Below are 26,837 nucleotides of genomic sequence, written 5' to 3'. Positions count from 1 at the left end.
TCTGAACTTCGTGAAGATGAAACCTATTCTCGAGAAATCTGCTGCACTGCATCCCTCAGCTTCCAACAAGTGGTGCTTTGAAACATCTTTGTTGACGTGTTTCAAAAGTCCCCTGGAAAAGTTTAATGACGTTTTTTTTAAAAGAGGATCCATATTATGATGCCACATTGTATTTTTCATTGTATGCTGTCAAAACAAAATGTCTTGTTTTGTTGAATTTTCCTTTTAAGTGCACCTCCATGGAAATAAAACAGCATTTGGAGAACAAGGATCCTTTGGCCTATCCTCTGCTGAAATGGTAAGATTTGATCTCAAATTGCAATGCATTCATTATTATCTCCAGTTGTAATGATTTTTGAGAATTTTTTTTGAATTTGTGTGAATTTGGAGAAGTTTTTTTTAATATGTGTGAATTTTTGAGAATTGTTTTGAATTTGTGTGAATTTTGAGAATTTTTTTTGAATTTGTGTGAATTTCCACCACATTCTTTTCACCAATAACATGCAATTGCATTCACCAGATGTTACACATTTAGTGGTTTGCCCAGTTGCAAGTAAGACGAAGCATTCAGTATATATTCTTTTGTATTGCTCCTGCAGGGTAATTGAAAGCGTCACTATCCCGATTGTTAAACTTCCCATCAATCAGGTTAGTCACTACCTCCAACATGCTCTCAGCACCTTGAATTGTATACTTTGATCTACAACAGAATAATTGATTTTAATTTTGAATTGTCAGTAAGAAAACCCAAATACCCTGTTTTACTTTTCTTCTGTGGACCAAGGTGGATTAGTAGAGCTCAACGGCCAAGAGCAACCAGGCATAATTAATAAATATAAAAATGGAATGTCAATGTGGTATTTGTTGCGCAGGTAGCGCGTTTTTGCTCATTTGAAACTGTTACAATCTTAAGATGCTCAAATGTGTAGGCCACGTGATATGACTTCTTGCAATTAGATGAGCTGATATTTAAACTATTCAGTGATTGTTATACAACCGTCCTAATCTTCAGAGTACTTTCTGCACTGAGTTTAATTGTACCTGTTGTCATGTGCAAGCAGGTGAATCGCACATATCATGTAAGAGGGTGTACCTTAATCATTAACTTTGAATGCTTTCCTTTCTTAAAGAGCCACTTGACATAGAGAGTAATCTTCTCTCCCAATCACATTTTGATGACAAAATCAATAAATAGCACCGCAAAGCGGGCATAACCCCTCAGCCCACGCATGGTGAAAGGAAGCATTGATGATAATTTGTTATGACACACACACACACACACAATTTGTCACACACACACTGCAAAAATGATTTAATCGGACAAGCTGCTTTAATCGGAAATGATTTAATCGGAAACCAATTTCAAGATGGCTGCCGTGGCGGCCATATTGAAAATCGCAGCGCACCCATTTTCGAAAGGAACCTTCCTTTACTCAACCGCAACACACACTGCAAAAATGGATTTAATCGGACGAGCCGTTCTGCTTGAAATTGGCAGAAACCAAAAGTTGACGGACGCCCGGACGACACCGTTTGGAATCATATTCTTACATTGTAATTTGTACTTTCTGTCAAATGATTGATGAGAGAAAAGGAATGGCCTTGCCCATTCATATTTGTTTCTCTGTACCTGTGTTGCTGTCTCGCTTAATACGTTTTTCTCTTTCTCTCCATATCTATCTGTCTCCTCCATCTCTCTCTCCACATGTCTTTGTCTGTCAATCTTTCCACAGAAACTTGGCTTCATGAGGACACGGAATCAATTTTTGTTCCTCACCGCTCTGAGTGAAAGAGATGCTGAATTTTGTTCAGCAAGAAGAATGTATGGGAGTGCCTTTGCCTTCCAGTAAGTATGAAGAGTCGATCTGTATTTTTTTTATTGCATTATTTACGAAATGTACCTGCTTATGCGAGTGGTGTACAGAATGTTTGAGGCCTAACATGGAAAACAACATCAATAGCTTCCAATTATTTTTTATATTTCAAATAGTTCCCAATGAATTTAACACGTGGCAGTTCAGGGGACTGAATCAACAAGTTTTCATGACAATGGTCGACATTCCATGACCCAGAGTAAAGTGGGCAGTTTGGTTGGGAAAGCCTCTGCATCCTCACCACAGTACTCACCATTGATTTGATTGGACACATCTTCACTGTCCCACAAACCTGTGGCCATGAACTTTCGAAGGCGATGTCCTCTTGAACTTCCGGGGAGGTGGACATTGTGTTTGCTTCCACTGCGTCCAGTTCCGTTTGGTTTTGAGGATTAATATGATGAATTTATGACTCATCCTTGTTGTGGAAAACCAATCAGGTCCACACAACTTTAGTCCAACTTGTGGTTTAATTCCATTTAGATCATGACATCATCCTGTAATGCAGGAAATGCAATAAGTATACGATGTGGCATCACATGGGACCATTCATAACATTCAATGCAAGCAAGCTGAATATTCTATGTTGGCGTACCGTTAGCGAGTCTACCAGATGTAAGGTGTCACAGGAGAAGTCTCGGAGCACCATCCGCAGCAGCGGGTCTTATAGTCGCGCCCCTAGCGGTGTCAACGAGCAGCGAGCATCACCCCGGGTTCAGTACGAATACGATTTCACTACATTCTCCCCCCCGTCAGAATTATACGGCAGTGTGGCTAGAAGCGAGCGAGCGTCAGCACGAACAGGGTGCGGAACATCAGTCGACCCAACCGTATCGGGCCGGGCGGCGAATTTCTCTGCCAGCACGCGTCCGAAATTCCCCGGGTACGGCATCACGTATCCCTGTGTCCCCGGCGTCGGAGGCGCCATCAGGGTCGGAGGCGCCATCATCAGGGAGGCCATCAGGGCGCCACAAAGGGGGTAACTCCAAGTCGTCGGGCCCTGGTAGACTCGGCGAGGGGAGGGTCGGTAGACTTTCGGCGATGGGAGCGTCGGGAGAGGCCATAGTCTCATAGATGGGTTCGATCGGTTCGTCCGATCCCCTACTCAGGTCGGCGACCCCGCAAGGGCAAGGTGATGGACGGAGACAGTAGTCTCACGGCCATCAGCCGTCATCACACGAGCATGCTCAGGATTAGCCTGGAGAATCTGCACTTTGTCCACTAGGGGGTCGTACTTGCTCGCGCGAACCGCCCGTTTAAGGTAGGCCGGCCCGGGCCCAGCGAGCCAATTGGGCAAAGACCGTATACACCCCGTGCTCCTGGGGTGGTGGAAAAGTCGCTCGTGGGGAGTTTGGTTGGTTGCCGTACACAGGAGAGCCCTGATCGAGTTCAACGCCGCAGGTAGCGACCAAGCCCATTTATCGAGGCCCCGGCTGAGGGTCCAGAGGTGGAGCATGACGGCCCTCCAGATAATCCCGTTGAAGCGTTCGATCTGCCCATTAGCCTGGGGTCTGTACGGCGTGGTGTAACTAGAAGCAATGTTATTTTGGAGCAGATAGCCGCGCACCTCCTGAGACAAGAAGACCGCACCCCGGTCGGTATGGACATAGGCCGGGTACCCGAACATTGAGAACAAGTTCTGTAAGCATCGCATCACCGTGGCAGCAGTCATGTCCGTGCATGTATAAGCAAAGGGGAATCGCGAGTACTCATTGACGATAGTGAGCAGATAGCGAGAGCTGCTCGACACCGGCAATGGGCCCTTGAAATCCATCGCCAAGCGTTCCCACGGCCTCGTAGCCTTAACCAGAGTCCCCATGGGAGGGTTATAGAAACGCGGTTTGATTTCCGCGCAGATAGCGCAGTCGCGACAGTTACGGCGGATATCGTCAATCGAGTATGGGAGATTGCCACACCGCACAAAATGAGCGAAACGCGTTACGCCGGGATGGCCCGCAGTGGCATGCAGCACACGTAGGCCCTCCAAAGAGGTGATACCCGCGCATGTAGCCGGTCGTGATAAGGCATCAGCGGCCCGGTTATCCTTCCCCGGGCGATATTTGATGGTGTAACAGAAGTCGGCGAGTTCGATACGCCAGCGAGTGATTTTCTCATTCTTAATGTGCTGGGCGTGTAAGGTGTCGTACATGAACGCAACGCTTTGCTGGTCCGTGATGATTTGGAAGCACCGCCCGAGTAAGTACGGGCGCCATCGCCGAATAGACTCGACGATCGCATACGCTTCCTTTTCGACGGACGAGTGTCTCCGCTCAGCGGTGGTAAGAGTCCGTGAAAAGAAAGCCACGGGACGCCCTCCTTGGAGAGGGTCGCCGTGATGGCCTGATCCGAGGCGTCACTTTCGAGGACGAAAGATCCGCTCTCGTCGATTGTCGCCACGGCGGCTCGGGCGATGTCGGCCTTAAGGCCTTCAAAGGCCGCCAATGCGGCCGGACTCAGTGGGAAGGTGTCGCAGGCCACGAGGGGGGCGAAGTTTCGCGGAGAAATTTTGCACCCATTTGGAGTAATGGGCGAATAGCCCGAGGGTGCGCTTCAGGGACGCCCGATCACAGGGAGGGGCCATGTCGAGCAAAGGTCGCAGACGCTCCTTATCCGGAGCGACAGAGCCATGGGTCACGGTGTACCCCAGAAGATCTATCGTGCGTAGGGAGTATTGGCACTTATCCTCGTTCATAGTTAAGTGATACCTCTGCGCGACCTCAAGGAAGCGCTTCAGATTAGCATCATGGTGCCCTTGGTCATATCCACAAACCGTAAGATTGTCGAGGTGGAAGAAAACATCGGTTAAGTGCTCCCTCGCAATGAGGTCATCCATGGCCCTCTGGAAACAAGCGACCCCGTTCGTTACCCCAAAAGGCAATCGAGTAAATTGGTACAACCGCTGCCCCGACTCAAAAGCGGTATAGATACGATCCGCCCTAGAGATAGGGATCTGGTGGTACGCACTACGGAGATCGAGAGTGCTATAGACCGAATACTGGGACACCTGTTGCACCAGCGCGTCCATCCCCGGAAGGGGGTAGGCATCCAGCTGTGTAAAGCGGTTAATCGTTTGGGAATAGTCGATTACCATGCGTCTGCGGTGGGCCTCGCTTCGCACCACCAAGACCTGGGCGCGCCACAGCGACCTGCTAGGTTCTATGATACCGTCTTTCAAGAGCTGAGCCGTTTCGTCCGCAATGAATTGCATGTCTGCGCGAGAGTAGCGCCGTGATTTCACCGCGACAGGGGTACAGTCGGAGGTTAGATTGGGGAACAGCGAAAGCTGCTGGATGTCCATTTGCGCTAGGGCACACACCGCAAGCGCGTCGTCCGCCCCCACAACAAGCGTGTCACCCCACCAAACTCCATTACCAGACGTCCATGCAGCTTAAGAAAATCGTGTCCTAACAGAATATCAGCACATAAAGCAGGTAAAACCATAAGGTGTACATCAGGAAAAACCCGTCCCTTTAGCACGAGTTTCAATCGGCATTCCCCCTTCGTGCTGAGTCGAAGCCCCTGGGAAGCCATGAAGATCTGTCTCGTAGACCTCCAGATCCGCCATCCATGCCTGAGCACTAGTCGCTGGTCGATAAAACTATCCGTAGACCCTGTATCCACCAAGGCCCGAACACAATGGCCTTCGACCATGAGGGGAATAAGGGCTTGAGCCAGGCCGGACGAGCCTGCTGGGAGTGGGACTGAACCCCCCGAATGGGTCGGACAAGCCTAGCGGGTGGATCCTATGCCAGCAGCAGTTTTGCGGTCGTGGCCGGAGTATTCGTTGTCCATGGGGAATCCATTAATGCCATCAGAGGGCTTTCCCGTGCATTCCGGTGTTTCGCGATTCAAAATCTGACAATTTTGACGGGAAAAGGCCTCCGTAGTATTTGAAAACGCCTTTTGACACTTTTGGCAGAAAAAGGCCTCCGTAGTATTCGAAATCGCCTTTTCCGGGGTGAGGGCCACCGTTAGCTCGTGGACGACACCAGGAGAACGTTCCGCTGGGGCTTGGCGAGGCTTCAAAGCCCCTTGCGTGGCCCGGAGTTTGGTCAAGGACACGTACTTCGTGCCCGATTGAGGATGAGACTGTGGTGGCTGTCCGGTGACGCCCGCCAAGGACGTCTGAGCGCCCAGGGGCCCGCAGAGAGGGGCCCTGCCCTTCGAAGCCGGGTAAGGTGCCGGGTTTCGGGCTCGGCTCGCAGGCTCCGCAATGAGCCCATTCAAGGTCGCGCGCGGCCGCGAGCCGCGTGCCGTTTTCCTGCACACTTTCGCGTAATGTCCCTTTTGCGAGCACAAATGGCATATTGCGGTATCGTGCCGGACACACGGGCCGGGCATGACGTGGCCCCCCACAGAAAAAGCAGGCGGCCCCGCGTAAGGCCTTGGGTCTGACCGTAGCGGCAGCCGTCAGGACTGGGTCTTCCTCCGGAGCATCCCGGAGTTCCACGAGCAGGTCCGCGTCCTCGGCGGTAGCACTCTCCGGCCGGGCGTGTAGCGTAGTTCCCGCCAAGAGGCACGTGCGATCATAGGTGTTCGATTGCATCCGCGCTTCGGTGTATACTTTCCCTTGCTCGAGTGCCGTAGCGAAGGTCAGGTCGGTCTTCTCTCGGAGCTTGAGCCTTAGTTCCTGGGAGGAGACCCCTGCAATATAGGCGTCTAAAAGAAGATCATCCTGAGACTGCGCGGGAGTCCGTGGCTCCCTGATGCTGTCCAGCAAGAGCTGCCGGAGCTCCTGGGCGTAGTGGTCCATCGCCTCGTTGGGTTGCTGACGTCGCGTTCGCAGCAAATATCGTGCATACACCGGGCTTTTTTCCTTTATGTACAGCCGTTTGAGCTCCGCGATTGAGAGGTCGTACGTCGCGAATTGAGCGATGGAATTGTACACCTTGTAGTCGATTTTTGAATGAAGCGTTGCTAGCTTCGCGGCAGCCGTCGGCGCGGTCTCAGGCTCCTCGAAATGATTCTCCAATGTTCTGAGCCAGTGCTTCAGTTGCAAGCCACCATCCGGGGCTTGCGGGTCGGCGCAGAATATGGCAACCGCCAGCGTCTTGTTGCCAGCCATGTCGGTAGATTTAAATGGAATTAAGTGTTGTGGAAAACCAATCAGGTCCACACAACTTTAGTCCAACTTGTGGTTTAATTCCATTTAGATCATGACATCATCCTGTAATGCAGGAAATGCAATAAGTATACGATGTGGCATCACATGGGACCATTCATAACATTCAATGCAAGCAAGCTGAATATTCTATGCTGGCGTACCGTTAGCGAGTCTACCAGATGTAACGTGTCACAGGAGAAGTCTCGGAGCACCGTCCGCAGCAGCGGGTCTTATAGTCGCGCCCCTAGCGGTGTCAACGAGCAGCGAGCATCACCCCGGGTTCAGTACGAATACGATTTCACTGCAATCCTCATTCGCAAATCTGCTCATGGAGTGGAATTTCCTCATGCCTGTACTTCATTCTTTATATCTTGCTTTTCTTAATATCTCCAAACTGAAACTTCATTGAATGTAAAATTGCAAACGCTTCTTCTTTTAAGAGCTTGCATTTATGTTTATTTAAATTATACAATGGACTACAAAATGTAAATGATTCATGATATTTGTTATATTATATCACCTTTATCTGTCAATATTGTTGAAATGAAGATCAAATAGCTGTAGGTTGAAATATGTTGAAAAAGTCAAAACTTTACATGGGGTGTACTTACTTTTTCACGTGACTATGTATATATTTTCGATGTTAAACACATGTCTTCACTCATTCATCAGAATGAATGCAGTGTGTTCCCAACCTGCAGTAATATGTACACGTTCTTTGCTTATTGTGACTGCTGTGTTTTATTCCTGATGTAAACTGTTTCTGTCCTCCAGTGGATCAAAAGTTTGGAACTGGCATTCCATTATTCACCAAGGCCTGTTGAACTTTTCCTGCACCAACCGTGAGGTAAATACGTCATGAGGCTAGTAGTAATCTGCAGGTTTATTGTGCAAGGCCAACTTGTGTGCTTGGTTGTGGATATTACTACAATGGCTGTTCTGTGAGATTTGACGTCCATGTTAAAGATGTGCTGTTTGAGATTGGTGAAAATAATGCACATTTCCCTGGTAATAAATACCAATTCCGTTCGGTTTCATAAATAATTGGAAAACATTGGAGCAGAGATGGGAAAAGACAGCAAAACCTCCAATCTGCTTACACGGAGTGGGAAGCAGTCCTTGAGACTGCCTCTGTTGAGGGGCAAAGAGAGAGTCAGCTTCACCAGCCTGCATTGGGGAAAAATATTGTATATTCCATACTTGTGAGATGAGATGGTTCAAAGAGGACTTGGCTTTGTGGAGAACACCAAGGATGTGGCCATCCTTCAGACCTAGATGATCATCAGGCCATGGAGCTCTGTGTTTGCTTCACACTTGCTGTGCTTCACGCAAAGGGTAGCGCCATATATGGAGATTCAATGATTCCCCATTCAATCCTTGTGGAATGGCGTTGAGTGTGGGACTTGAATGCGTTGAATGACATGTTCTGCAAGGGGCAGGCAATAAGTAACCTTTAAAAAATTTCACAACTTGTTTATTGCATGTACGTGTGTAACAACTGTTATTTTTCAACATAATCTCCATTGCGTTCAATGCATTTTTTCCAACGCTTTACTAAGGCCTGGATTCCTGTCGAAAAAAATTTTTTTGCCTGCTTGTGTAGCCATTCCTGCACCACCGCTTGGTCCTCTTCATCGTGGTAATTTGAAGGGGTGAGGTCTGGCGAGTAGGGTGGATGAGGAAGAGATTCAAAATGCAGGTCCTCGATTGTTGCAGCTGTAGCGCGGGCAGTATGGGACCGAGCATTGTCATGCTGCAGCAAAACACCGGTAGTGAGTAGTACACGACGTTTTGATCTGATTGCTGGTTTCAGATGATTTTTAAGGAGGTTGCAGTGTGATGCACTGGTGACTATGGTCCCTATGGGCATGTTATGCTCTGCAAGTGGGCCTTGGCTATCCCAGAAGAGCGGCATCACTTTTCCAGCAAACGGCTGTGTGCGGAATTTTTTGGGCTTCGGTGAAGTTGAATGGCGCCACTCTGTATTTGCCCTCTTCATTTCTGGCTGAAAGTAGTGGACCCAGCTTTCATCCGCAGTCACTACGCGCTGTAAGAGAGCGTCGCCTTCTGTTTCGTAGCGTTGCAGAAGTTCTTCACATGCTTCCATTCGCCGTTCTTTCAGTTCGGGTGTGAGTTGTCTCGGCACCCACCTTACAGACACTTTGTGGAACCCCAGCACGCTGTGAATCATATGGTGTGCTGAACCATGGCTAATGTTCAATTCAGAGACCACTTCATTCAGCGTAATGCGACGGTTTTCCCTTAGCACGCGCTCAACTTCTGCAACCATTTCTGGTGTGTCCACTGTGTGAAGCCGGCTCGAGTGAGCAGCGTATGCCACACTGGACACTCCACTTTTAAACTTCCTGTCCCAGTCGTACACCTGTTACAGCGATAAACATACATCACCATATTGCATCTGTTTATCGCTGCAGCAGGTGTACAAATGGGACAGGAAGTTTAAAAGTGGAGTGTCCAGTGTGATATGACAACTGAAGACTCGATGGGATGCATCTGTGCATGAGAGAGAGAGCAATTTACTTTGGAAGAATTCCCAGGATGAGTTGTCAGAGGCAGGAGAGATGGGAGACCAGTCCAGGTGTTTGATGGCTGCATGAAGACCGTGCCATTCGGCCTGTGTGAAATTCCAGACTCGTCGACGCTGAGGAGGCTCTCTGAGAATGGCCAGAGAGATATCCACTTTAACAAGCAAATGATCAGATGAACCGATTGGAGCAGAAGAAGAACAGCAGACATTTGCAGGGACATTGGTCATAACCAAGTCTAGAAGAGATGTTGTCCCGTTGACTGAGATCCGAGTCGGGAAATTGACAGATTGCGTCAGTCCCAATGAGTTGCAGAAGCCCTGTGCTGAGGTGCCGTGGCTGGTTGTGGATATTGTGACAATGCCCAGCCAGCTGGCATGATAACAGTTGAAGTCGCCACATATGAGGAAGAGAGAGAGTTGGGATGAGTGGATATAAGTTGGTCCATGTTGTTAAGACAGCGAGATGTAAATGGAGTCCTCACTGTTTGGTGGACGGTACAGCACACATTTGAACAAAATGTGGGAGCGGAGGAGAAGCCATAGCCACAGGTTATATTAAGGGGGTTTCGTGCAACCAGGCCATTGTTTTTATCCCAAGAACGCGGCTGATCCCAGTACACTACCTTGAGGGATGCCAGCCGGTCGAGTTAGAGTCGAAGACAGAATGCTATACAAGGAAATGTTCTGCCGCCCTTCATGGAGTAAACCCAATCGGTCAAGAAAGAAATGCTGAATCCCCTGGAAGATAGCTTGGGCCGCAAGATTCACTTCGAGTCTGGCAGAAAAATGTCCAAATAGATGGTCCTGAGCTTTTGTTTGATATTCAATGCATCAATCCATTCTTGAGATCATAACAGTAATATGTGGAGAGTGAAATTATCAGGGCGGAACCCAAACTGCTGATTTCAAACAATAGGTTTGGAGAAGACCTAAATGTGAGTGTAATTGAGTTGATCGGTTGTGGCACCCTTCTTACCTCGTTACCCTGCGCTCATGAAGCGAAAGGCGGGGTTAAGCAATCTGTTGCGTACTTGTGCCGTGTGCCATGTCTGCATTTTCAAAATTCATTTTCTCGGCAACCGTTGGTCCAATTGACATGAAATTTTACCAAAGGACAGCGACACGGCTGACTCCGCACGTGAAAAAGCTGAATGCCTCAACTCTGTGTTTGCCTCTAAGTCTTGTGTCCCAAACCCATCCCTCTCTGTACCCACCGTACCCAGTCGTACCCAGCTGCTCCTGGACTCCGTGTCCTTTCCTACTGACAAGGTGGAAAAGTTTCCGTCAACCCTCACTCTGATTCTGCAACTGGACCTGACGGCGTCAGCCCACGGGTCCTAAAATCCTGTTCTTCCGCTCTTTCACTCCATCTCTCTGTTCTCTTCACCCTCTCTTTTGCTCAAGGTCATCTGCCATTTGCTTGGAAATCAGCCAACATCACCGCTTTGCACAAAAAAGATGCAAAAACAGATCCCAGCAACTACAGACCAATCAGCCTTCTCCCAATTATCAGCACAGTCATGGAATCCATCATTGCTTCAGATATGAAATCTTTCCTCTTCTCCAATGGCTTGATCTCTGACCATCAATTTGGTATCAGACCTGGTCACTCTACTCTGGACATGCTGTTTCTGCTTTCTCAACAATGGATGAAGGTCCTCAATGCCAAACAGGAAATTAGAGCTGTCTCCCTTGACATATCACGTGCCTTCGATACGGTCTGGCACCCCGCTCTGCTCACCAAACTCTCCTCCTTTGGTATCCATGGAAATCTCCACACATGGCTGGCGGACTTCCTCTCTTGTCGTAGTCAACGTGTGGCCCTGAATGGGTTTCTCTCATCTCCTCTTCCTGTTCAGGCTGGAGTTCCCCAAGGCAGTGTTCTGGGCCCTGTGCTTTTTCTGGTCTTCATCAATGATCTCTCTGACTCTCTTGAAAATCCTCTCTATCTCTTGGCTGATGACTCTACTCTCTGTCGCTCCATTCCTCATCCCTCAGATCGGCAGTCTGCAGCCTCCTCACTCTCTGCAAACCTGGACAAAATCACAGACTGGGCAAAGAAGTGGAACATGTCTTTCAATCCTGACAAATCTCACACTCTTACGATGTCTCTCCGAAAAGACCTTTTCCCAGATCCGAAAAGACTTTCTGAATAATCCTCTCCAAGAAGTTCTGTCACTCAAGCTTTTGGGTCTCACGATCTGCCATGATCTTTCCTGGGAAAACCACATTTCAAATCTGGCCTCCAAAGCCAGTCGCCGACTGGGCATCCTCCGTCTTGCGAAGTCCTTCCTTGGCACACCTGAGCTCCTCACCACATACAAGGCTTTCATCCGCAGCTCAATGGAATACTGCTCTCCCCTATGGGCTGGTGCTCCTGCCTCGCACCTAGCTCGTCTTCACGCTGTTGAAACCAAAACGTTCAGAATCATTGGAATCTCCCGCGATGAAGCTAACTCCAAGGGCCTTTCACTCACTCACCGCAGGCAGGTTGGTGGTCTTTCCGTCTTCTACCGACTCCTCTCTGGCCTTGCCCCCCCCCCCACCCCCCCAGCTCTCTCTGGGCTCTGTCCCCCAAATATTCCTACAGGTCGCACAAGATCTGCCTGCAACCCTCTTATGGTTAAACTGCCAAAATCAAGACTCTCTGCTCACCTTCACTCCTTCAATTCCTCTTTTCTCCCGCCTCTGGAACAAACTCCCTCACTCTCTTCAATCCCACTCCACCCTCCAGGTCTTTAAAACAGCTGTTCACCACCATCTCTTATCTTCCCCCATCCAAAACCTTGATCTTTTCTACCCCCGCTAATTTCACCCCAAATCCACTTTTTTGTAACACCAACTTCTGTCCGGGAAGTCCTTTGTGTCCTTGTGTTTTATACTTCTCCCACCCCCTTCCCACACCTCCTCCCCCCAAGCCCTCTCCCTCCCACACATCTCCCTGCTCTCAAATGTTATGTTTGTGTGCTTCCCCTTGTCTCCCCATCTTGTCTTCCACTCCCTCTTTTAATATATTTTGTTTGTCTGGTTGCTTTGTTTGTGAAATAAATGTTCGCTCTTTCACGAGCCTTGATTCAGTATACAAGAAAAAAAAATGAGCGCTTCTGCCTGAAGATTTTTCTGCTGATAATTATGACGTCATAGGTCACATGGTATGGACGCCATATTGGAAAAACGTTGCACTATATCTCCCAAACTGCTTTATCGAAAAAAAATTGAAACGGCTCATTGTCAAGGACACCCCATGGGGAATAAGATATGTTAATAATGATGTCATAGGTCCCTCCATTATTTATTTATTTATTTATTATGTAGAACGCTCCAGGCACAGACTATGTCGTCCTCATCGAGGCCAGGCCAAATAAAAGAGCTGCATTGATCGAGAAAAGTAAAGAAGGAGAGAATAGTCTCATAGTTTTTGAGAAAGCAGAGAATCTGCTTTTTGAAAAGGGGAAGATCATAAGTGTTAGGAAAGACATGTGAAGGTAAAGAGTTCCAGAGTTTGGCAGTGGAGGGGAAGAAACAAACATCATAACGGCCCACCCTTGAGTTGCCAATGGCCACACAATAATCATGAGATGTAGTGGCTTGTCGAGTAATCCGTGGTCTTGCTAAAGGTGGAGGTATGCAAGCAGCAAGTTCTTGGGAGCAAAAACCGAAGTAATATCTGTAGAAAAGAGAAAGAGAGCCAACTTTGCGGCGTAGTTCGAGTGGGTCAAGTTTTGAGGTCAGATTGGGAGAGTTGATAAGTCGAATTACTTTTAATTCAATTCTGTCCAGTAAGTATGTGGAACTAGAACCTCCCCAGATGTGAGAACAGTACTCTGTACAAGGACGACTCAATCCTTTATAGAGTTGAAGCAACTGTTGAGAGGAGAAGAATCTTCGACATCTGAACAGGACTCCCAGTTTCTTCGAGGCAGATTCAGCTATTTGTGTAATGTGTGGATTCCAAGATAAATTTGAAGTTAGGGTAATACCTCGTAGGTTTATTGTATCACATGGTGTAATTGTGGAACTTTCAAAGAAGATTGGAGAGACGACAGGAGTTTTGGAGAGAGATATGGGAAGAAATTGAGTTTTAGAAGCATTAAACTTAACCTGGTTACATTTGCCCCACTGGGAAATCTTGTCCAAATCCGAATTTAAAGAGGTGGTTGTGATCAAACGAGATGCAGATCGATTGAGGGAAGATGGGGCAGATGGGAAAAACATGGAGGAATGCAACGTTGAGTCATCAGCATATGAGTGCATTTGGTTATTTGTAGAAGAAAGAAGGTCATTGATAAAAAGAAGGAGGAGTGTTGGAGACAGAACAGAACCATGAGGAACACCGCTGTTTACCGGGAAGGAGGGAGATGTTTAGCCATGGACAATTACAGAGATAGAGTGGTCAGAGAGAAAGCTCGATATGAGAGAGTAGAGTGAAGGAGGAAAGCCGAAAGAGGGAAGCTTGGATATCAGACCCCGATGCCAATCTCTGTCAAAGGCTTTTGAGATATCAAGACCTCCAACAAAGGATTCCCCAAAGTCTCTCAGAGAAGAGGCCCAGACATTTGTAATGCAAGAAAAGACAACACCGGTAGATCTTGCCTTGCGAAAGCCATATTGATGGTCAGATAGAAGACTGTGGGATTCAAGATGCTTGAGGAAATGGTTATTGAGAAGACATTCAAAGACTTTGGAAATAGTAGAAGTCAGAGCAATAGGACGGTAGTTGGAAGGGTTTGAACGATCACCCTTCTTTAAAAGAGTGTTACGTGCTCCTCCCCAAACCCCGGCCACGGTGTACCTCCGAGCCCCGAAAGGAGTCACGGCAGAAAGATGTGCTATTATGTGTGCCAATGACCAATGGTGAAACCACACCAATCAATTGTTACAAAAACCAAGTATTGTATTAAAACCACACAATAATAACAAGTAACGCACGTACAAGAAAACCTCACTTGCACAGCAAACACCATATAATTTCTATGATGGTACCACCGATTTCCTGAATCAATAACTCACGGTATTCCCACGTGAGCAATCGGTAACATCCCCCAAAGTCACTGTGTCACGATACCAGGCCAAAGTCGATCCCCTTGGCTCTCACGATCACAAGAAAAGGTCATACTGAGACCTGAACCCAGAACGGCTAACAGTCGACGCTGCAGACGAGCCGCTTGGTGAGGTGTCGGGCCGACGTCGGTCCGGTAAAAGTTCACCCAAAAGGCGACTGGGAATTCACACCTTCGGTTCACCAGACAATGACGCTGACATGAACGATCAGCGGCTCCCAAGCGGAGAACCGCGAAGAACTGCGAGTTCCCAAGTGAAATCCACGACACACACAAGAACCAGGCGAAGGGCCGGTGCGAGGCAAAATGGCTGGCGCGAGGTGAAATGACGGACGGGCCGGTAATGGAGGCGTACCCGCTCTCCAGCGATGATTCACTTTCGGAACCAAAAGCAAAACTCGTCACGCAGGTTATTTGCCACAGCAATAACGACACTGTCACAGGAATCCCTTTCCCGGGGAAACCAATATCCGCTCGTGACCATTGTCCACCAGCGTCCGCTCGACACCTCGAAGCAGATAGGCCTTCCTTTCCCGATCTCACTCGATCTGCTCACCCGCCTCTTCTTCTTCTTCTTCCGTTTTCCCCCTCACCCAGTCTCGTTTTCCTTCTGAGACATTATTTTTACCTTTGAAAACAGTTATCTCCATTTCACACTCAAACTGTAACAATAATAGCACATGAAACTAAAAATGCTTCAAGTGGATGACAACCACAAAGACGGAAGTGACGAATCCGTAACAATAGGCTGCACTAAGGCATGTTTCCAGGAAAGAGGAAAAGTTTGGGTTTTTTAACAAAAACGAAACAAACGAGCAAGCACGGCTGCAAGTTCTGAAGCACACTCCTTCAAGACACAAGGAGGAATGCCATGTTGTCCGTATGCCTTGCTTGTGTCCAGAGAGAGGAGTAGTTTTTTGACTGCATGGAAAGAGATTATAGGGAGGGGCATAGGATTGGTAAGGGGTGAATCAGAGGGAGATGGAATGTTGGAGTCATCCAGAGTGGAATTAGAGGAGAAAAGAGAACCAAAAACAGTTGCTTTGTCAGTCGGAGAAACAGCTATAGTACAATCAGAACGGAACAGTGAAGGAAAGGTAGAGCGACAGAAGTTGTTGGAGATACTTTTGGCTAATGACCAGAAAGATCTATTAGTGGAAGAAGATGAGAGGCTGTCACATTTATTTTGGATAAAGGAATGCTTCGCCTCACAAACAACATGTTTGCAATGGTTTCTTGCAGATATGAAGGCTGAATGTGAGTCAGAGGAAGAAGAGTTTTTCCATGTCCGATATGCCACATTTCGTGCACGAATGGCTGCAGAGCAGGAATTATTGAACCAAGAGTTGGTAGGAGAGGTAAACCTGAAAGAGAAGGGGATATAAGCCTCCATTCCTGCAACAATAACCTCAACTATACGTTCAGCAGAGATAGAGGCATCGGCCGAGGAGAGGCAGTAGTCTTTCCAGGGAAGGTCAGCAAAGAAGTTTCATAAACCAGTCCAGTCAGCGCTATTGAAATGCCAATACTGGCGTTTAGTCGGAGCAGTTGCCGAAGGAGTGGTGGTAAGTAAAGTGATGTTCACACGATTGTGGTCAGAAGAACCAATTGGATGTGAGATTGTGTAGTTGTAACGCAACGGATTAGAGGTAAAGAACAAATCCAAAGTATTGGACGAGTGGTCATGACGATCTAGAATATGGGTAGGGTGGGTGATAATTTGTTCCAAATCATTGAGAATGGAAAATGTAAGAGCTTCAACTCCCCCAACATCTGTGTGGGATGATTTCAACCACTCCCTGTGGTGTACATTGAAGTCTCCTAAATAGAGGAATTCTGCTTGAGGGTGTTCGGATGTCATGGTCTCATGGCAGCAATTAAGATAGTCAAATAAAGCTGTGAAGTTTGTGGAGTTGGGAGAGCAGTAAGTGAAACAGAGAAAAACAGTGATGGTCGGGAGACAAATCTTAAGCCAGATGACATCAAAGTTTGGGGATTCGAGGTCCACAAGGCGTACAGCAGGCGTGTTGATGTTAGAGTAGATACACACTCCTCCTTTGAAGCAGAATCGTGAGTGAAGGTTGTAGTTTGAAATGTCAAAGGAGTTAAGAAGAACGTCGTGTCATAAGACGTCATAATTCGACAAGTACAACGCTTGATTTGGATCAGGATGAAAAAAAAAAAATTCCTCTGCAACTGTTTGTCCGATGGACACTAAATCTTCACCATGGGAGCGCCTCCTCCCGTATAATTTTTTTTAATGATGATTATGACATCATAGATCACGTAGTACAGGCGCCATCTTGGAAAAAAATGAAAAACTTTGCACCACTATATCTCCGAAACCTCTACATGGAAAACAAGAAAGAGCAATCAGAGATCGCAGACCCTCGCCAGGATGTGTTTTAGTGTTTTTTTCAGGCTTTTGTGTCAAACCAAATATGGCGGCCGAAACACGTGTCCGATGACGTCATCATTATTATTTTTTTCTCCACCAATATATCCCCAGATTACGCTCAATAAATTTCATATTGATCGGATGAAGTTCTGCACTTGTTACCCTGCACTCGGGAACCGAAAAGCGAGGTTAAGCAATCGTTTGCATATGTGTGCGGTAATGAGTGCCGTGTGCCGTATTGAATCAAAAAAAAAAAAACCCTTAAAAAACAGAAGAGTTGGCTTGCACCAAGTCCTCCTCAAGACTGCGCAGGGTAAGTATTCTATGAATACCATCTCGTTCCATTCGGCGTTGCTTGATGTTGGTAGCAATGCCATGCTTAGGGTGATGGACAGCCGCAATGAGGTTGTGACGATGAATAGGTTAGCGGGTGGTGTGCAACCCATCTTTAATGTGAGTTTCTTGCATTGTAGGGACACTAGGGCATGCCCGTACTATATATATATCTAAAATTATATCCCCCCCCCCTCTATTTACATGAAATGGTTTGGTCCAAAGCGAACGGCTTGCGAGTACGGTGACAATCCCCCCCTCTATTTACATGAATTGGTTTGGTCCAAAGCTAACGGCTTGCGGAGTTTGGTAAAGAAATCGCCATATCGTGCACAAACGCGCAGGAAAGCGAAAGAATCGCAAATTAGTTTTAATTAGTTTTAAAACATAGTTTAACGCCCGAGCGAGTTTAACGCAATCGCAAATCGCATCGCAAAGCGAAAGAATCGCAAATTAGTTTTAATTAGTTTTAAAACATAGTTTAACGCCAACATAGCGCCAACATAGTTTGCCGACGGGAAATAAATGAATACGCTCTCAAATGTGCCGTCCGAGGCAGAGTCTGTTCGCCACGTTCGGCACACGTGATAGCTCGCTGCTCTCTGATTGGTTGAATCGTTTTTTGGACATAGCTCGGTAACTACTTCTCCGATTAATTTAAAACCTTGAAAAGGCACATCCTCGGGTCCCCAGCAATATACCTGGCAAGTTTCAAGTATATCGGACCGGTAGTTGTCGAGAAACAGCGGTCGCATACAGACACACACACACACACACACAGATTGCTGGAATTATAGATAGATGATGCTGCTGTGCCATGATAGGTTTTGGAGAGCTCGTGTCACTTCACCTGTGACAAGTTTGATAATCATGATCATCTGATAACTTGAAGGCTTGCATATAATTCCCGAGTAGTTTGGCCGTGAAAAGGCCTTTTAAGCTATCCTGCTGCTTGATGGCATCAGTTTGTGGGTGAGAACACATAACAAGTGGACCTCATTAAGTTTGTAATCTCCCACTCACTCGATACATGCAAGAATCTATTGATTCCACCTGTTGTGTTCGTTGTTGTTGATGTTGTCTTTCTTTCTTGTTTAGGTATTTGATGGAGCACGATACCGAAAGGGTATACGTACGTCGCCACATTATAACATCGCCTGTGAATACTCCGGTGAGTCATGGTGTTAAAATTAAATGAAGACATGGCAAATATCCGCTCGTGTGTATCGATCACAAACTTGCATAAACCACGCATGCTCTGTTCCCTCCACTCCTTGTATATTTCCACGCCACTCACTATTTTCTTCTAAATGATCCTTGCCAGTTTGAAATCTATATACAGCATATAAAACACAGTTTGTGTGTGTGTAATGTTACCGGTAGACTCCTAAACGGAGAGGCTCACGTACTTGATATTTGGCACAGACATGGCCATTGAGCCTGGGACGAACATGGCCGACCTAAATATTTATTTCATAATATTTTTTTACCATATTTTTACCTCAGCGCGAAATATTATGACCGGAATCTGACCGGTAGCAGAGCAGCGCGCTGATTCGCTCAGAGCGATCACGTGATGTTCGTTGCCGCCATTAACTCAGTTACGCGTTCGCACGTATTTCAGAGCGAAAAGCAATTGCGTTTTTGCCGGGTACTTCTGCATGATTAGCATTTAGCATGATTTAGCATGATTTAGCATAGATAGTAGTGTAGTGCGATGCTACGCGCACGACTTGCTTACCAAGAAGGGAAGTGGACAACGCAGGCAATAAGAAAGAGTCTTTATTGGAGGAGCTCCACTGTAGCACTGAGGAGCTCGGGGCTGCGAGCCCCATGTATATCCCGAGGCCATGCCTACCCCTCGGGCGTGGCCGACGCCCACTTGGTGCGCGGAATGATGCCATCACGCCAGTGAGCTTTCGTGTCCGCCACAGGCGCCCCCCCAGAATTCCCGCGCACCTGGAGGGCCAGTTTGCGGGGCAAACGGATGACCCGGCCGGAGTGCCCTCTGGCAACTGGCGGCGTCCGGGGTGCAGGGATGCCAGCTGGGATGCCTCCGGCTGCACCCGGGATGGGTGCAGGACCGGGGGGCGGCGGGCCTGGGCGGTGCCGGGGTCCGCCCGCAGGGGGGCGGCCCCGGCACGGGGGCCGAGCCACCGGCGGTGGGTGGTCCACGTCGATGTGGGCCGGCTTGAGGCGATCCACTGAGACGTGGTCGGGAGTACCGCCGATGTCCAAGGTGAAATGTTTCACCCCGGTCTCCAGCACGCGGAAAGGCCCGTCGTACGGGGGCCGCAGTGGTGTCCGGTGGGCGTCATGCCGGACGAAGACGTACTCCGTAGTGCGAAGCTCCGGGGCGACGTGCGTAGGCGGGTGCCCGTGGTGCGCCGTCGGTACCGGGGCGAACCTCCGGGCTGTCTCCTACAGCACGGAGCGCTCCTGCGCCGCGGGCCATGGTGCCGTGGGGTCGGGGAGGAACTCGCCCGGCACCCGCAGCGGTTGTCCGAAGACCAACTCCGCCGCGGATGCGCGCAGGTCGTCCTTGGGCGCCGTCCGGAGGCCCAGCAGGACCCAGGGGAGCCTGTCGACCCAGCCGCCGTCACGGAGGGTGGCCCGGAGCGCGGCCTTCAACGAGCGGTGGAACCGCTCGCACAGGCCGTTGGCCTGGGGGTGGTAGGCCGTGGTTCGGTGCAGCTGGACCCCGAGCCCCCGCGCGACCGCCCCCCAGAGCTCCGAGGTGAACTGGGGGTCGCGGTCGGACGAGATGTCCGAGGGGGCACCGAACCGGGCGACCCAGGTGGCGATGAACGCCTGTGCGACGTCCGCCGCCATTGTCGCCGCCAAAGGCACGGCCTCCGGCCACCGGGTGGTGCGGTCCACCATTGTGAGGACATGGGTGAAACCCCGCGAGGGGGGCAGAGGTCCCACCAGGTCCACGTGAACGTTCCGGCACCGTAAACGGGGCCAACGGGGCCAATGGGGCCTGGGTGTGTCGGTGCACCTTCGCGCGCTGGCACGCGAGGCACGTCCTGGTCCAGCCGCGGACGGCCTTCCGGAGGCCATGCCAGACAAACTTGTCGGCGACCAACCTCTGGGAGGCCTTTGTGCCCGGTTGGGACAGGCCGTGGATGGCGTCAAAAACCTGGCGCTGCCAGCCCGCGGGCACGATGGGGCGAGGCCGCCCGAGGGAGACGTCGCACAAGAGGGCCGTGCCCGCGCCGTCGAACGGCACCTCGGTGACGGCGGTCCGCAAGGCTTGGACGCCGGGGTCGGCAGCCTGGTCCGCCGCCATCCGGGCATAGTTGATGCCAAGGTGGACTGCGTGGGCGACGGACCGGGAAAGGCAATCCGCCACCGGGTTGTCCTTCCCCGCGACGTGCCGGATGTCCGTCGTATATTTGGACACGGCCGAGAGGTGACGCTGCTGCCGGGCCGACCACGGCTCGGCGACCTTGCCCATCGCGAAGACCAGTGGCTCGTGGTTGACGAAGGCCGTGAACGCACGGCCCTCGAGCAGATGGCGGAAGTGCCTGACCGCCAGGTGAAGCCCGAGCAACTCGCGGTCGAAGGTACTATAACGGCGTTCGGGCGGGCGAAGCTGCCGGCTGAAGAACGCCAGCGGTTGCCAGGCACCACGCACCCATTGCTCGTGCACCGCACCCACCGCGTAGTCTGAGGCGTCGGTGGTGAGGGCGATCGGTGCATCGGTTGCTGGGTGCGCGAGCATGGTGGCGTTAGCCAAGGCGAGCTTCGCGCCCGCGAACGTCGCGTCCATCTGCTCAGTCCAGGTAACGTCACCTTTGCCCGGCTTCCCTCGGAGGGCCTCGTGCAGGGGGCGCAGGAGCTGGGTGATGCGGGGCAGGAACCGATGGTAAAAGTTTACCATGCCCAGGAACTCCTGGAGCCCCTTGATCGTGCGGGGGTGCGGAAACCCCTTCACCGCCTCCACCTTGGCCGGTAGGGGGACGGCCCCGTGCCTGGTGACGCGGTGCCCCAAAAAGTCAATGTCGGCGACGCCGAACCGGCACTTGGCGGGGTTCACGATGAGGCTATGCTGGCCCAGGCGTTCGAAGAGCGTGCGGAGGTGGTGGAGGTGCTATTCGTGGGACGCGCTGGCGACGAGGATGTCGTCCAGGTAGACGTACACAAAATCCAAGTCGCGCAAGACGCTGTCCATTAGTCGCTGGAACGCCTGAGCCGCATTCTTCAACCCGAAGGGCATCCAAAGAAATTCGGAAAGTCCGAATGGAGTGATGACCGCCGTCTTCGGGATGTCCTCCGGCCTGACGGGGACCTGATGGTAGCCGCGTATGAGGTCCACCTTTGAAAAGAAGGACATGCCCGCCAACTGGGCAGAGAAGTCCTGAATGTGGGGGACGGGGTAGCGGTCGGGGGTGGTGGCGTCGTTGAGGCGCCGGTAGTCCCCGCACGGTCGCCATCCCCCGCCGGGCTTTGGCACGATGTGGAGCGGCGACGCCCAAGCACTCTCGGAGCGCCGCACGATGCCGAGCCGCTCCAGCGTAGCTAACTCCGCTTTAGCTACCGCGAGCTTCGTCGGCTCGAAGCGGCGTGCCCGGGCGTAGACCGGTGGCCCGGCGGTGGGGATGTGGTGTTCCACCCCGTGCTTGACGGCCCCCGCCGAGAAGGTGGGCCGCGTGAGGGCCAGGAAGCCAGCGAGGAGGCGGGTGAATTCGTCCGCTGCCGGAAGCGTACAGATCAACCTGGCCGGAACCGAACCGCTCAGCAAGCCGCTCGGCGAGCCGCTCGATGAGCCACTCCGGGAGCTGCTCAACGAGGCGGGCAGCGCGCAAGCGAGCAAGGTGAACGTCTCGGCCTGGACGAGCCTTCTGTGCTTTACGTCCACCAACAGGCCATTGGCACACAGGAAGTCTGTGCCAAGCAGTGCCATAGGCACGTCGGCAGTGACGAACGACCACCAGAAAACCTGCCCTCCGAACCGCAGAGAGAGGCAGCGTTTTCCGTATGTGCGTATGGACGTACCGTTGGCAGCAAGCAGCGCGGGGCCCCGGCCCGCGGTCTGCTTGTCGGACGTACCGGCGGGAACGACACTCACCTGCGCTCCCATGTTGCACAGGTAACGGCGCCCGGATAAGGTGTCCGTTATGAACAGTAGGCTGTTTGAACGGCCGGCGCTCAGTGTCACTAACGAGGACCGGCCCTGGCGTTTCCCAACCTGCCGAATGAGCACGGCGGGCGACACTGCCGAGCCTCGTGGCCGAACTTGGTGTGAAACCGGCACCAGGCTTGCGGTTTTTTCGGCGGAGGTGGGCGTGGCGTGGCGTATGCCACGAGGCGCCCGTCGGGGTAGGGGTGGTCACCCGCAGGAGGTTCAGCGGCCACGCGGTGCGTCGCGTAGTAGGGGTGGTCACCCGCAGGAGGTTCAGCGGCCACGCGGTGCGTCGCGTAGTAGGGGTGGTCACCCGCAGCAGTTTCGGGCTCGGAGTAGGGCGTGCAGCCACAGCCCCGGGAGCCGCGACGGCCGCACCGAAACTCACCCGCGTGTCCAAAGCCGCGAAGAACTTGTCGGCCTCGGCAGCGAGAGCTCGGGGTTCCGTTATCACGGAACCGGCCAACGCGAGGCGTACTCGTGCCGGCAGCTGACGTCGAAATAACGCTCGGAATAGAAAATCCGGGGTTTCGTCGCCCATCAGCGACAGCATATGGTCCATTCGGACCGACGGTCGCGTGTCGCCGAGCTAGGGGAGGTCCAGGACGCGGTCGGCTCTTGCGTCCTCCGTGAAGCCAAACGTGGCGAGGAGGAGACGCTTCATCGCCTCGTACCTGTGGTTGGCTGGTGGGTTCCTCAGGACAGACACGACGCGGGCGGCTGTGCCGGGCCCGAGGGAGGCGACCACATGGAAGTACATGGTCTCGTCGCTCGTGATGCGCAGAAACCGAAATTGGGCCTCGGCCTGAACGAACCAGACCTCGGCCTGAGCCTCCCAGAACTCGGGGAGTTTGACCACAACTGCGTTGTCTGTGACTGAAACTGAAGCGGACGACTGAAGCGGACAACGCAGGTAATAAGAAAGAGTCTTTATTGGAAGAGCTCCACTGTAGCACTGAGGAGCTCGGGGCTGCGAGCCCCATGTATATCCCGAGGCCACGCCTACCCCTCGGGATATACATTCCGCCCACTTGGTGCGCGGAATGATGCCATCACGCCAGTGAGCTTTCGTGTCCGCCACAGTAGCATGTTTCACATAGATTTTTTTTCAGCGAGCAGAAGTACCCGGCATTGTACGAATAATATATAGATAGTGCCGTGTAGGGCAAGGTGATTCCGCTGTGGGAGGGACCGAGCAAGGTCGCTGTGGGCGGGGCCGGGCGAGGTCGCTGTGGGCGGGGCCGGGCGAGGTCGCTGTGGGCGGGGCCGAGCGAGGTCTGCGTTAGTGCGTTGCCGTTGCCGTTGCCTCGTATAAAAAGATGGTGCTTGATGCTCTCTGCGTCAAGATACGGACTTGATGTCCGTATCTTTACAACAGACATTCCAATGATGATAATGATGAATGTAATACCACTCAAGGAAGGCCCACAACTCAAGAGAGTGGAAAAAAACAATAAAATGAACAAAAATACGGGGAAGGAGAAGCAACCACAGAAAATGACAGAAAATCATTTCCCTTAAATTTACCGTGTTCACCAACTCGCACGACCAGATACAGGACACCAAAATAATTTCCCTTACACATATCGTGTCCACCAACCAGCAAGACCATACCACTTACCTCTGGATCAAACTGTATTTCAAATATTCAAACGGTTTTTACATGCTGCCATCTCCTAGCAACCAATGAAATTTTTCAAAAATATTGTAGTACATTTATTTTTTAATAATGTACCATATTTACGCCGGTATATTTATTTACGCCATGAGTAAGGAAGGAAAATTTCCAGCACGCTGATTCGCTCATTCGCGCTCATTGATGACGATCACGATCACGTGATGACGTGATCACGAATGATGTTCATGACGCGATCACGTGATGTTCCTTGCCGCCATAAACTCACAGCAAGTAGCATAGATTTTAGCATGATTAGCATTTAGCATGATTTAGCATGATTTAGCATGATTTAGCATAGATAGTAGCATGTTTCACAAAGATTTTTTTTCAGCGAGGAATATTATACACGGATTCTGACCGGTGGCAGAGCAGCGCGCTGATTCGCTCAGAGCGATCACGTGATGTTCCATCTCCGCCGCCAGTTGGCTTCACTTTTCACGGAGTATGAGCGTTCTATATATTTTCAATTCAGTGCGCCCGACTCGCTCACGTACTTGATTTGTGGCATAGACATGGCCATTGGGCCTTCACGGTGTAATTTGTGCGAGGCTTTTGTCCGAGTGAGCTTCAGTCGAGAGGGCGAACGTACGGGTTGGGAATGTACGGGTCTCCCTTCCCCCACCCGGCAACGCCGGGACTGGAGGGCGTCACAGGATCGGTGAGTCTCCAAAATCCGCTTCGTGCTGTTGCGAAGATTCAGGACGATGTCGCGATTGTTGTGCTGCTCTCCGACCATGAGAACTGCAACGTCATTGTTGACTGGCCCTCCCCTTCCCTCCCCCTCCCCACTCCCCCTTCCCCCTCCCCCTCCCCCTTCCGTCCTCCCCCTCCACCCTCCCCTCCCCTCCCCCTCCACCCTCCCCTCCCCCTCCACCCTACCCCTCCCTTTTCCCCTCCCCCTCCCCCTCCCCCTCCACCCTACCCCTCCCTTTTCCCCTCCCCCTCCCCCTCCCCTCTCCCCCCTTCCCCTCCCCCTCCCCCTCCCCTCTCCCCCCTTCCCCTCCCCCCTCCCCCTCCCCCTCCCCCTCGCCCCTCCCACCCCTCTCCTCTCCCATCCCTCCCCCTCCCCCCTCTCCTCCCCTCCCCCCTCTCCTCCCCTCCCCCCTCTCCTCCTCTCCTCCCCTCCCCTCCTCTCCTCCCCTCCCTCCCTCCCCTCCCCCTCCCCCTCCCCCCTCTTCTCCCTCACGTTTATACACTGAATGCCGGGTACTTCCCCCCCCTCTTCTCCCCTCCCCCCCTCTTCTCCCCTCCCCCCCCCCCTCTCCTCCCCTCCCCCCCCCTCTCCTCCCCTCTCCTCCCCTCCCCCACCCTCCCCCCTCCCCCCCGTTCCCCTCCCCTCCCCTCCCCCGCCCGGCAATGCCGGGTACTTCTGTTAGTAGATAATATTCGTCATTATCATCCCATGCAATTTATTGCATTTTAATTTTTTATGCCTCCGCCCCCAAAGGTGGCCGGAGGCATTATGTTTTCGGGTTGTCCGTCCGTCCGTACAGTCTAAACCTCGTGTTTCTTAGCAACCACATGTCAGATTGAGACGAAATTTTCAGGGTAGGAACGACACCCATACATGTTTTTTTTTATGAGAATTGTGACATCATAGGTCACGTGCCATGGCAGCAATCTTGGATTAAACACAAATGATGAAAAATTATTTCTCGGAAACCGCTGAATGGAAAAATTTGAAACTTGGCACATTGTCAACGACTGCCAATGGGGAACCAATGCATAATATCGGTGAAGTGGTATACCAGCCATAAATGTTTTAATTGAATGTCTTGCCCTAAAAATCTGAAATTTCATGCACATGATTTCTGACCCATTTGTATTGAAATATTAAATTTATGACATCATGAGTCACATGGTTTGGCAGCCATATTGAAGTGAAGGAAAATATTAAATGATTATATCTCTGAAACCGCTTACCCCATCGATGCAAAATTTTACAAATGTCATCTAACACCATTGTTGCATGTAATTTTAAAATGATGACGCCCGCCGTAGGTCACGTGGTTTGGCAGCCATCGTGTACATAGGAAAACGAACCTTGTCCGATGAACACAAAACTTCACAAACGTGATCCCCTACCCATACATATGCAGAGTATACATTTTCGATGTTATATGTCACGTGGGTTGGCAGCCATATTAGCTTGAATGCTTAAAAAAAAAAAAAAACCTCTGAAACTGCTTTACTGATCGATGTGAACACCGTCATGTCTGGTAAAAACGGGATACTTTAAAACAGCTGAAGGGATTTCAACCAAACTTATTTATTTTTAGGACAGTGAACGAGGGCATCTACCCATTGTCATGGGCAGGGACTACGCAGAGGCATATACAGTCACATTGCTCTAGTTTATGAACTGCACTTGATATTTAGATGGTAGAGTACAAAGTTGTCAAAATTATTGTGAATTACACATCTGCATAAATGAAGTTCTCTTTTCTTCGTCATTCCAGTAGAAATCGATTAATATTCAACAATATTCTTATTTGCTATTTCAGTTCCCAAGGTACATCAGTTGTGCTTCTTTTGTTCAAATGTTGTGTTTCTTCTTTGTGTAGATATCCGAGTTCGTCATCGGAACGTGAAAATACAACCCTCCAAGGTAATCTTCAGGAATTTTAGAATGGAAAGTTTAAAGTTCATTTATAAAGTAAGGCTAACCCCGCTCCAGCAGGGAAAATGGCCTCTAAATGCCTGTTGTTGTTGTT

At 50.6% G+C, this 26,837-nt stretch overlaps 1 protein-coding gene across 1 annotated transcript; it reads left to right on the top strand.

Annotated features, from left to right (window-relative positions):
• Positions 1–234: 234 nt before the first annotated feature.
• LOC137412490 (protein mono-ADP-ribosyltransferase PARP6-like) lies at positions 235–26,714 on the top strand. The gene is made up of 7 exons (XM_078786294.1): positions 235–298; positions 600–648; positions 1,734–1,846; positions 7,753–7,825; positions 18,416–18,488; positions 26,628–26,635; positions 26,688–26,714. The coding sequence occupies exons 1-7, from the start codon at positions 240–242 to the stop codon at positions 26,712–26,714; spliced, it is 402 nt and encodes a 133-aa protein (XP_078642420.1). The 5' UTR covers positions 235–239.
• The last annotated feature ends 123 nt before the right edge of the window (positions 26,715–26,837 follow it).

This window comes from Myxine glutinosa, chromosome 11 (assembly GCF_964187855.1).
Source record: "Myxine glutinosa chromosome 11, kmMyxGlut1.1, whole genome shotgun sequence".
Taxonomy (NCBI): domain Eukaryota; kingdom Metazoa; phylum Chordata; class Myxini; order Myxiniformes; family Myxinidae; genus Myxine; species Myxine glutinosa.
The sequence above is the reverse complement of the archived record's forward strand: the minus strand, read 5'-3'. Positions and strand labels throughout refer to the sequence as shown.

Coding starts and splice junctions, on each gene's coding strand:
- LOC137412490 (XM_078786294.1), top strand. CDS start 240: ATGGAAATAAAACAGCATTTGGAGAACAAGGATCCTTTGGCCTATCCT. Junction 649..1,733: donor TTAAACTTCCCATCAATCAG/GTTAGTCACTAC, acceptor ATCTTTCCACAG/AAACTTGGCTTCATGAGGAC. Junction 1,847..7,752: donor GGGAGTGCCTTTGCCTTCCA/GTAAGTATGAAG, acceptor TCTGTCCTCCAG/TGGATCAAAAGTTTGGAACT.